At 46.8% G+C, this 12505-nt stretch overlaps 1 protein-coding gene across 1 annotated transcript; it reads left to right on the top strand.

Annotated features, from left to right (window-relative positions):
* The first annotated feature begins 2809 nt into the window (after window positions 1-2809).
* Window positions 2810-11721, top strand: bdl (borderless). The gene is made up of 11 exons (XM_043414864.1): window positions 2810-3678; window positions 4497-4642; window positions 6897-7149; window positions 8292-8455; window positions 8527-8671; window positions 8768-9042; window positions 9536-9930; window positions 10039-10220; window positions 10299-10343; window positions 10467-10649; window positions 10732-11721. The coding sequence occupies exons 1-11, from the start codon at window positions 3612-3614 to the stop codon at window positions 10962-10964; spliced, it is 2088 nt and encodes a 695-aa protein (XP_043270799.1). The 5' UTR covers window positions 2810-3611; the 3' UTR covers window positions 10965-11721.
* The last annotated feature ends 784 nt before the right edge of the window (window positions 11722-12505 follow it).

Below are 12505 nucleotides of genomic sequence, written 5' to 3'. Positions count from 1 at the left end.
AATTGCACGGACGATTCATTGAAACCCTCAAGACCATTGACGTAACCCGAGGAAGTGAAAGGCCGACAGGTTCAGATGGCTCGTGCGCGAAAAATTCGTTTTCAGACACGGTTGCTATTATTTCTTCACGTAGATTTACGCGTATGGGGTAAGGATACCGCGGCGCCGGAATTGATTGAAATGCGTGGTTTCCCTACAGCGGAAATGTGCTTTCGTCGCGCACCTCGCTATAAAGCTTTTTTGGTTTTACGGTATCTTATATAGATTTGGAAGAAAAATCAAATAAAAAGTTTCTCCGAACGAATGAAAATCATAAGAAATGGGCAATTTTCGCAAGATTTTTGTACGATATCGGCAGATCTGAATGAGCGTGTTGCAATGATTTTCTTACGAAATCACGCTCGTCAAGATTTATAGTGTGACTCGAGAAGATTCTTTGATTGAAGAGAATTAGTGTAATTTTACGCGCAGCGAGCATAATAAATTTAAGGCGTCTACACGACTGCTTCATTAACGCAATTAAGTTGATCGTCAAACTTATCAGGCAAAACTATTCGAATGACGATGGAGCAACAAAGTGAAGATGAAAAATCAAATTTTCGTTAGTGGAAAGTGTAACGACGGCAAAATCAATATGCACGCTCGTGCATTTCCTTTTCTCGTGATAATGAGCGCGTTAACCAATGAAAAGCTGGTTCTGATAAAAATCCGTTTGTAGTCCACGCGATGAGTATGTAATTCGATCTGTTTGGTCTTACGAGACTCGCGTTACCGCACACGCATTTAGCAAGGACTCTTGTGGGCACATTAGACGCAGCGTGACCTCGATCTGCGACGCGCAAGGTCTCTACGAATTATACGAACAACGTTGCCCAATTCGCAACAAATAATCCGTCAAATTTGAAAATCACTTGGTCGCGTGCGATCGAAAGGCTCGATATCTCGGAATTTCTAACACTGGCTGCCCGGCTCGGCATTCTCGGAGGGACTGAACGAATACCGAGACTCTGAAACGAAGCGATATCGCATTTTCTTTTGAAACAAGAAAAATCCAGTCCGTATAAGTTTGGCTCAATTGTGGATTCTCCCCACGATTTGTCATCTTTATAAAAATTCGATTTTTCCGTTGGTTTTTCCGGCCAAATGTAGTCCACGAAGGAACGACAAAACGACGAGAAATGTCGTCGAAGATGATGGCATTATCGGAAATGGTACATTGCTCCCGGGAAAGAACGAGGGTTGTTGTTGAAAAAGCAGCGAAAAGCGCGCGAGTGCGAGATTATGCATGGATTATTTCGAGTGTCCCGGGCACGTTGAATCCGGGATCGTGATCCATGCGAATGGATCTATTATCTTCAACAGCGTGACAAGGCTGTGGGCAGTCTGATAATGCAGCAAGGGGCGGATGTGACGTTACGTGAGGTCACCCACGCAAATGCGAGCGAGTGTGCGTCGTGCGTGAGGCTAGCCCCGACGATCGACAAACCTGCCGCGAACCGTTATTCAACCTCGTTCCCTTCCTCCCAGCAGCCCATCACCCAACTATTCCATTCTCTTTCATCTTCGTCTTCTTTCTATTCTTTCTCTTCCTACCATTCCTGCTCTTCTTCCTCTTCGCACTCGTTCGTCTCAGCACTCTGACGATTCGATCGATGTACGAGTAGCGCGCGTACCGGACAAGGAAGAAATATCAACGAGTCGATTCGATCGCTGAACCGGGAGCATCGATAAACGATGGAATATTCCAAAATATTACGAATTATCCCACCAACGGGAATTAAGAGGTCACTCAATAATCCTCCATTTACCCAAGATATTCTTATTTCTTAAAAAAATCCCCGAAGCGTGATCAAGCTCGTAGCTCACAATTCAACGAGTCCGAGAGCGCTAAGAATTGAATTTGTGGGTGGTTTCACACCAATTCTCAGCGATAATCGCTCTCAATAACAGCGGTATTACCATGAAACGAGGCAAGACCGAGGCATTAACACAGTTTGGCTGTTGCGGAGGACGGTTTTTTCATCCGCGGGCCAGCGAACGCGAGACTTTTTTGCCTCGAAACTGGCGCGATGCGAGTTTGATTAATGTGGGTGGCTGGGGCGTTGATCCATTTGGAATAAGCCTGACCGTAACGGGTGCAAATAATTTGGACGAGACTCGATTGGTTCCATTCAAAAAATATGAGTTTGCCTTCCAGTAATTACGCTAATTCCTCATCCCATTTTTTCTATCAAGATTTTACTTCAGCCTTCATCGTCGAGTACTATATTTTCTCTTACTATATTTATTAGTACGAGTGTTTCAACACGCAATTAAGGTCGTCGTGATTCATGTTGTTTTTTCAATACCCGACGCAGATAAACTCTGCGAGATTGAGCAAAAATATTGCGAAGATCGACGAAGCAACGTGGCAAAATCGGTCTAAAAATTCGACCCCCTCCCCAAAGGGGTTACGTGACCGATTGACAGCCAGATACATAATTATAGGCACGCACGTTTAACACCGGGATTTTGCATTTAGAACTCTGTAAAGGCTTTGACAACAAAAATGAGAATCGATTCGACGCAAGACGGATATACGTTCTGTTTGGCACGCTCCATTCATTTCGCACAACATTTCGCGATGTATGCGTTTGCTCGAGATTTCAACAATGCTTAGGACGGGCCCAACGAGCTTTACAATTAAAGGTCTCCCTCCTCCCTCCCCCGGCCCCCACCCGGCTTTCGCCCCTTCCTCCTGCCTGGTCCTCCCAGCTTTTCCACTTGCTTTTGTATTCACCGACTGGGCGAGCTTCCCGAGAGAAGGCATCTGCCGCAATTACCTACTCTCCGCTTCTCGATCGCTCACGACGGAGCTTGGATCAACGACAGTTCGGAGGCAGCCGTTCGCGATCATTCTTCCGTCCTCCGGCAAACGTTCACTCTCGTTTTCTCCATTACTCCGATCACTCGTTTCTTCGCACGTGCCGATATTTCACTCGTCGATCGGGACAACGTCGCTCATTCGATCGACACGAAGAAATCGTGCAAGTGTTGGGCCGAAGTCGAGGCAGGCTGTACGAGCGAGAAACGAATTCGAGACTGTCCCAAGCGAAATCGGCAGCCAGTGAGGAAAAAAACGTGTTTGCCCAAGTTACGAGCGAGAAAGACTTCTGGAAACATCCAAGATTTTCCGGCGACCGGATGCGCCATCATTTGAATGGAACGGAAGAAGCAATAACGCTGAGAGACTAAGAAGGGGACGGTGACACCGTATAGTTGCGGAAACAAGAGGCTCGATCGAGATATCGAGAACAGAAGCGACGAATCCTTCGATTCGAATCGAATCGAGGCGAGAGTGTAAGATAATCGAGTCCAAGAATGAACGAGTATCGAAGAATGGAATGAGGAGGTCAACGACGAGAGCAGTGTTCAAAGATTAATTGAGAGAAAGAACAACAAAACGACGCCAGGTGTTGAAAAAGTTTTAGAGTGACGGTGATGACAGATGTGTTCGCGCTATTCCTCGTAACGTGCGAGCCGTTGACTCTTCGGCTCCAACTGACGAGGTGATCGGACGTCATTGTTCATCGCTTAAACAACGAGTCTTACTTTGGTTATAAACAAACAGCATGGTGATGTCGAGTCTCGTCACCACGAAGATGCAGCAATTTATCGCGATATTCCTGTGCTGTGCAGGTTTGTTTTTCTACTCCGCAATCATTCGAATCTCATTATCATTTGTTCGTTTTATTTTCATTTGATTTTGCCAAAGATCAGAAATATTTTGGCACGCGCTCGCTCGCAATTCGAGGGCGGATGGTTTCTCTCAAATCGCTCACCACTCATTTGCTCGATGTCTATCGTTGCTCCGGTCGATTTTATGTGCCGATTAGTCGCGCGCGTGTTGCTCCCTGCAACTCTATCTACATTCGGGGCGACATGGAAATTCGGGTCTAGGTCGGGCCCTCGCTGTAATCGATCGCTCCAGCAACGAAAGGGGTTCGATCATCGTTTCGTCGTGTCGTAAAGAGTGAACTTGACCGTGTTCGTTACAGCGTTGACTCTATTTTTAGCGAAAATATTACGATATTTGACAAGCCCTCGAAATCGGAGGGAAGATTTCAAACGCGGCAACGGCCACTTTCGTGCTGTTTTTTTTTTTTTTTTTTCGTTTCCACCAATATCCTGACGGTTAACGAACTGCAAGCTCATAAAGATTCGTCGGTAATTTGGAGCCGAATAGAATGATTTGAATTGATCGGTAAACGGTCGATACGCCATCGGAAAGAGTATCCGAGCGGTCGGGTGTCGAATAACCGTCAAGGCTCCTCGGCGTTATCACTTTTCTTTGACCAACGAGTATATCGGCTTTCATCGCGCGTCCGCGTCATTATTTAACCGCAACCTTCATTTTTCGACAATCACGCGCGAGACGCAATGAGTAAGAATCACATTCGCGTAAGCTTTGAGAGAAAACGATGATAAAATGTGAAAATGATTTTTTCGAGCATCAGCAGTGGGAGCGGTTGGCCTCATGATCGACGACGACAAGCCTCCGAACAATTTCACAGCAGCTGTCGGCGAATACGTCGTGTTCAACTGTCATTTGGACTTTCCTCACGATTTACCGATACCTTACATTCTGCACTGGAACCGTGACGTAAGTGCAATCATCCGGTTCGTATTGTTTATCAAAGACTCCAAATATGATTGATTTCTAGAAGCTTATAATTTTTACGACACCGCGATCCCAACATCTTCAATCGACTCGATGATCGTATGAGCCGCGACCGAAAGCGCCACCACCGAGTCAGAGGTGTAACCCCCCCGGGATAGAGAATGCCATGACGCGATTGAGGTTTTTCGTTCAGAATCGAAAAAAAGAATGCAAACAATTGAAATTCGTCGTAACGAATAAAGAAAGGTTTGGACCGCGTGCCAACGGTGGCGTTGGCAGCGACGTCGCGGTACGGGTGCGGCGGCGAAGAATAGGTTGAGAAAAAGAGCTGCGTTCCGGCATTAACTCGGGTAGTTATCAGGGACAATTGAAGCGACTGCGAAGCACGTCTATGAAAGGTGGATGGTTGGGAGGTTTGCGAGGTTCGCGGGGACACCGCGGGGGAGAGCATTAGAGGCAAAGCTTTAAACGTTTGCGTAGCTATAGTCGTTGCCTAATCTGCATACTTGAACAAAGTACGCGAGCCCCGGACTACCGTTTTATCGTCCTCGTAGAACCCCAACGTGAGACGAGGCGACACGCGGGCAAACGTCCCACCCCCTGGTACACCTACATATCCGTCTGGATGTATGAACGAACAAAGCGAAAAGACGTTTATCCGGGAGCCCGAGCTAGACATAGTCGTCACGCGTCTGCCGCATTGATTCGTTTCGAAGTCGAGCATGCTACCGGAGACCCTGTACTTTTCTCTGCGCCGCGGTCAACCTCGACATTCGTCAACGGTATAGCGACAACGACGAAAAAAATGTAAACGTTCAAATCCATTTAAACGCTGTACCACGTACTCGTGACCTCTGATAAGCTCATTCTCCGCGCCACGATACCTCGGAAATAATGCCGAAAGACGCGTCACAGTTGACTCGTTCGACCTGATTGCGTCGAAACGAAAAATCTATCCGCGAATTTTCCCGCGAATGGTCAATCGCTTCTCCACCGACCGGCCGCCCGTCCCCAAGGACGAACTCCGCGAGCGTGAATTGGCCTCCCACGCGCATTCGCGCGGACGCGAGCTTCGCGTTTCGTACCGCCAGCCAATACGCTGCGATCGTATATAGCTGCGTCGACGCATTGTTTACTAAAGCTCGATTCTCGCTAGCTGAAATTGCTCATAGATTGAAATAAAAATCTTCTAAACCTTTCCCCGAGACGAAGAGCCGAGGGAAACTTTTGAAGAATCATTGCCAACGGGCCCAAGGTCGTTGGAAGAACGCGTGTTGACTTTGACAAATGCTTGTTGGAATATTTGATGAATTATTTAATGGGGAGTTATGCTTAATGACACGGAGCAGGGGAGACGGACACGTCTCATCGGGCTTTCCATTCACCAATTGCCGGCGTGCACGCGGTTAACAAAAACAGCGTGCGCTCTCTATTAATACCCTCGAGCTCCTTATAATCAGCCAACCTTTTTCAAACGTCCAAATTTTCGCCAGGAACCTCACTCTGTGATTTCATATCGTTCGCTCTACGGGTCGACGCAATCTCACCGCGATTGGCTCGCGAGATAAAAAGAAACGGTTGAAAGAGTACAAAAACAGGAAATCATGCATGCTTGCGTGCGCTCCGTCCACGGGATGATAAGATGATGAGAGTTAATCCGAGTGGTCCCTGATCCCGAGCTCGTAAAACAAACAGGACGTTATATCGAATCGGTCGGAGCTCGAAGCAACTGGAGATGTTGCTGTGGTAGTCACTCCTCCGTGAGCACCAATCATTGGCAGCGTTCCTAATAGTGGCTGGAGCGGCTCACCGCGTAAATCCATTGTCAAACGATTAAGCAGCTTCGTTAACACCGTTTTTGCAAAGCCTCGCCGAGCAGTGAATGCCGACGGGAGTAAAAAGTTGCGTGTGCGCGAGTCTTTACCATGCTCCAATTTTTTTCGACTCGCGAAAAACTTGCTTGAATTTAAAGAAAAATATTGATCAACGTCCCGAACGGTTTCGCCTATAGTTCCTACGAGACCTTTGCGAGCTCCGCCCCCATTCACAGCAAGCATGAAGGCGCGTGTGTGCATGCTCGCTCGCGTGTACAACGTAGGAAGGTGAGAAGCGAGAGAGAGGGAGAAAGATGCGCGAAATTGTGCCGGATGCATGAATCTCGAAAAGCTCTCGCGAGATGAATACGTCGGCGCTGAAGAACGTTAACTCGTGATAATTGATGCGTCTAACGTTTCAGGGACGAACGATTTTCTCCTGGTACGAGGTACCGGGCTACGAAAGAGTCAACAGCGTGCTTTCAATTGCCGACGACTATGCAGGTCGGATACACTTGCTCGAGGGACCGGTGAGTCGGGAATATGGACAGGGAAGCATCAATCTGACCAACATAAGGGAGAGCGATCAAGGCTGGTTCGAGTGCAAAGTCATTTTTCCCGACCGATCACCCAGCTCGAGAAACAACGGAACTTGGTTCTTTTTGAGCATCGAAGGTCAGTTTCCGCGCGTCGAACTCGAAAGTCTCATTCGTTCGGTTGAGCAATCCTGGCTTACAATCGAGAATTTGAGGTAACTCCTGTACTGCATGCTAATCAAATGAGTGCTAAATTTTCAAAATGCTTTTAGACCAAGTTTAACGTATATCGATTAAATGTATTGTTAGTGGATTTGTATTACAGCGTATCTTATTAAGATGTAAAAATATTAAAAACGCTAGTTTTGCAAAAGCATCGACTGATAAATGCAAATTTCCACGCTGACACATTTTCACTGGTATTTTTCAAAGAATTATCTGCGTTTCTTGATCGATTTTATTGCAACAAGTCTCATTTTGTTCGTTAACCGGTCCTCTATGAATCCACCATGTACTTGTTTTTTTAACTTGATCGTTTCACCGTTGCAGCTAATGGAAAAACTTTTTCATTCATAATTTTTGAAGGAATGAGTTTAAAGGAAAATCTACGTGGTGAATTCGTAGAGGATCAGTTGAGGAACAAAATGAGACTCGGTGCAATAAAATCGGTTAAAAAATACAGATGATTCTTTGAAAAATACCTGTGAAAATGTGTCATCATGGAAATTTGCATCTATCAGTTGATAGTTTTGCAAAACTATCGTTTTAAATATTTTTTCACGTTAATAAAATATGATCGAATACATAAATATCTACTGACAATAAGTTTAATCGGTACGTTGAACTTGGTCTAAAAACGTTTTGAAAATTTAGCACTCATCATTTGACCAGCATGCAGTACAGGAGTTACCTTAAGGGACTGGAGCATTCGCGCATCGATTTACGATGAACAAAACCGATTCGTGCGCCCAGTAACGAGGGAATTTAAAATTCGTTTCAAGTTCCCTAGAAAATATTCAGAGTCGGTTCAACATCGGGCAACTCCGAGCCACACTTGGCCGATGTTGGGCCTTTTGTTTTTCAGAATTTTAGTTTTCCAATTACATATCGTTGAGTACGTTTCCTATCGTACATATGGGATCGTCGAATAAATAATTGAACGCTCGTTAATTCAATTGAAATCTTGCAAACGACGAAATGAACGTGAGAACTTGGAGTAGGATCCGAGCTGCTCTGTACTAACCGAGAACCCGGCAGACTCATTAAAAAAATTCAATGCAGGCGCGTCGCCGACGGACGATGTTCCAGGTGAGAATTTGCTGGCGATACCTCCAGTCAACAGAACCGCAATGGAGGGTGACGACGTCGATTTCGAATGTGTCGCCAAAGAATCCACTTCCATTGTCACATGGCTTCGAGATGGTATCGAGATCACGGAATCGGAGGTGAGGGAAGAATTCGTCGCGTCGGGCCGACCGGGAGCGACTCGCTATTTAAATTCGATTCTCTATTGTAGGATCTAAGACTGAGAACGTCGGTAAACGGCAATGGGACATTGGAGATTCGACCGGCTGCGATCGGTGACCTTGGCGAGTACACCTGTGTCGTGACCGATACGCACGGGGACACTCAAAAGGCGTCGGCTTTTCTCAACGTTCAGTGTAAGTACATTGCTATTGTAAGTACATCTTGAGCGATGAACTCTGCGAACCATCGGGGCTAACAACGCGCTCGTGGATTCCGGCGCTTCGTTTCAGACAAGGCAAAGGTCATTTACGCACCCCGCGACGTTTTCCTACCTTACGGAAAACCGGGCCGCCTCGATTGTCACTTCAGGGCGAATCCACCGCTGACTAATCTGCGCTGGGAAAAAGACGGTTTTCTTTTTGACCCTTACAACGTGCCCGGAGTATTCTATCGACGCAACGGGTCCCTGTACTTCAGCAAAGTCGACGAGACTCACTCGGGAAGTTACAGCTGCACGCCGTACAATGAATTGGGCACGGAAGGACCAAGCCCAGCGATTTCAGTAGTAAATATTCCACCCAACTCTCATTGATCCCCGCCCATCCTCGCTAAGCGTCTTGCAATCGTTTATTCGCGTACCACCGAAAAATGATTTTAAAAAATAGAGAAAATGAGATTACGCAACGACCCATCCCACTGCCGACGATGGCTTGTGACTCGCGCACTCGAAACGACGGCACAGATCCGCTGCGAAAGGCGGAACGAAAAGAGAAAAGCTGATTTCTTCATTGAGGCGAATGAGCGGTTGATTGAGGCGATGGCGCCCATTACAACTCGTTCTTTGCCAATTGTTTGCTTCTATAGATAGCTGTCAAGTGCAATTCGAGGAGAGAGAGGCTGCTCGTAGTCTCTTGGAGCGGAAGGTGTGCCGCTCCGAATCAAATCCGCGCGTCATTATATTTTTTCTTCACTTTTGCCCCGTCCGATCCCAGCACGAGAGTGTGGAAAAATGTCTAAATAAAAAGCAAATAAAATCCGGAGTCTCCCGCATGATTCAGGTAGTCCAAAGGCCGCCGATCTTCACCGTGACGCCGCAACGTCTGTACATGCGGAAATTGGGCGAGACGCTCGAGATACCCTGCGACGCGAGGGACGGCGATCAGTCCCAGAGACCGGCGATCGTGTGGTTCAAGGACGGCTCTCCGCTCGTCCAGGAACGGACGATTCTCCGCGGGGGGAATCTCACGATCGAGCGAATCCAGGAACAAGATCGTGGCTTGTACCAATGCGCGGCTAGTAACGAGGCTGCGACCGTCGTTGCCGACGCCGAACTCATGGTCCTCAACGTTCCGCCAAGGGCTCCGTACAACCTCAGCGCCAACAGCAGCAAAACGGCCGTAACGCTGACCTGGGTTCCCGGCTACGTCCGACCCAGGATGGAATACGCCGTTTGGTACGACTCCCAATTCCCCTTTTATATCGCTTCGACGAGAACGGTAAAATAGTGAAAAAAGTGGCAATTGATAATCGAACGAAGAATCGTTGGTAACCATCCGTGCAGGTACAGGCCCACGGACACGGCGGAATGGAAGACGATGAAAATCCCTGCGAAAAAAATAACCGAAGCTACCGTGTTGAACCTCAAACCTGGCCACGAGTACGAGTTCATGGTGCTGAGCCAAGACAATCACGGGGACGGGATGTTCAGCAAGGCGATACGCGTGCTGACCCAACCGACTCAGGGTAACCGAGCGTAACGTTCGAGCAAGTTGAGAGAGCGCGTGCTATTATTGAACAATGACAATCATCGGTGTGTTTCAGGTACGATGGACCGAAACTCCGCATCAGAATTTCGCAGCGGTAAAGGTGAGTTTGCTCATTTTCGTTCTTTCATTGGCCCTTGCACTCCCCCGTGGCGCATTCCCCCGCCGCTGATTCTCCGTACGGGCGAGCATGTCAACGATGACTTTTGAAAATACTTTTCGCCAGAATCCGATCTGATGGGACCCCCGCGAAACGGGAAAGTGCAACCGACCGCCGAAGGTTATCTCGTCACTTGGGAACCACCGTTGTACGGCAAAGAATTCGTCCGGTATTACACGGTCAAGTGGTACCGCGGATCGACCGATCAGTTGTACGGCAGGGCCAAAACCGTTGATCCATTCTACTTGGGTAAGTCGTCACCGAGCGCCGATCGCATCTGCGCTATTGAGAAGCTCCCACCGAGGCTAACCAATGACTCTTGATCGAATAGTTAAATACTTGGAAGAAGACAACACGTACACGTTCGAAGTGTCGACGAACAGTGAAACATTGGCGGTCGAAAGCTCGACCGGAAGTCGCTTCAGCTTGGACGTGCCGGCCTACAGGCGGCACAGAGCCATTTCCATGGGGATCGTCGCCGGAATCGGATTCCTCTCGGCCTCCCTCGCTGCTGTATGGTGGGCCAGGAAAAGATTTTGTCAACAACAACCCGGTGAAAAATAACCTCGCGCCCCGCGTCGCGTACCCTTCGCACGAACACTCTCAATCGGACATTTTTTCATTCCACAATGTCGCTGACGTGAAACATCACATAATGGATATTAGAGGGAGGTTTTGCAGCAGCCGTTGAAACGCGCTCGAAATATCGGCAGGACGGATCGAGTCCTCGACACTGTTTCCCTCTATACGATCAACGCTTCCGCGCGGACGTAAAACGCTCGGTCTGCCGTCAACGGTGCGTCGCCGAGTGGAGCAACTCGAGGCGCTCCTCCTTCTACATTTTCTATCGCCTCCTTTTTCCGTTGTACCTCCCTCGTTCTTTCGACATACGATCCCATCGATCGCGGTCAACTCGGACCATTTGATAAATTAGACGAGTCATCTTGGCACAAAAACGGCGGCGTTGCATCTTTACCTTCTCTAGTTTTCCGATATCCGCCAATCTCGCATTTATTTCGCATCGCCTATCCAAACCCCATTTTTCCCTCTCGTCTCTTGTTTCTTTAACCGAATATACTTTCTCACTTGCTCCACTATTCGCGGAAGAACGACGCGAGCCTCATGAGTTTCAGCTTCTTTTATTAATCTTAAGGGCCTCGTAACACCGTCTCATTACGAAACATTTTCAACGCGTCAAGTTATTCAGTTGGAAGCACACAATCGAGCCTAATTATTATTTCTCTTTGCTCCATCGCGTCTCTGTAAATAAATTGGATCGATCGATCGAACAGTAAATATAGCAAATCACTATCAAACCTCAGCTACTCCCGTTTTTTTCTCACGAGCTTCTTTGCAATCCATTTTCTTCGTCCTTTAAACTTGTCATTCAAATAAGCAACTGAACTTTTTTCCACTCTTCACGATCAAAGAAACTATTCAAATTTATTCTCCCAATTATTGAAATAATGTTACAACAGCCATTTTCTATTTATATGCGTATGCATATCTAGATTTTAAACGAGTTGGCTCATGGCGTTGTCAAACCTTCCACCGTTCGCGTCGTTATTACTCGTTAACCTCAAATCAGTGTTTTTCTTTTCCCATTCCCAAGTGACCGGTGACAAGGCTTTCTCAAGACATCATTGATATCCAAAAACATTGTATTTTCTTATTCTCGTTTTGGCTCTCTTTAAAGTTGGGAGGATCCTATTTCATTGAATCCAAATGGTCGCACAGGAAGTGTGTGTGCCTGCCCTTAAGGAGGGTGGATGACGAAATCAAAATAATCAGAATTTTATAAAATTTGGTGATAACATTATTTGGCATCAAGTATACAAATACAATTTTTTTCAAATTTTCTTACCACGCGCTTATCGAATAATTGAGCTTCGAATCAAAGTTCTTACGCACGAGATGTATAACTGTATATATGTAAACGCTGTGTTTAAACACGCGAACTTTAGTGTTCAATTACTCGAGAGCCATGTGGTAGAAAAGTCTAAAAAAATTTGTATTGTCTTGTACATTTTTAAAGAATACATTGACCAAATTTTATGAAATTCGTAATATTTTTAACGTGCTTTAGCATGGCAACATTGTATCGC

The sequence above is a fragment of the Venturia canescens genome, chromosome 3, assembly GCF_019457755.1.
Source record: "Venturia canescens isolate UGA chromosome 3, ASM1945775v1, whole genome shotgun sequence".
Classification (NCBI taxonomy): domain Eukaryota; kingdom Metazoa; phylum Arthropoda; class Insecta; order Hymenoptera; family Ichneumonidae; genus Venturia; species Venturia canescens.
This window is presented reverse-complemented; position numbering and strand designations above follow the sequence as displayed.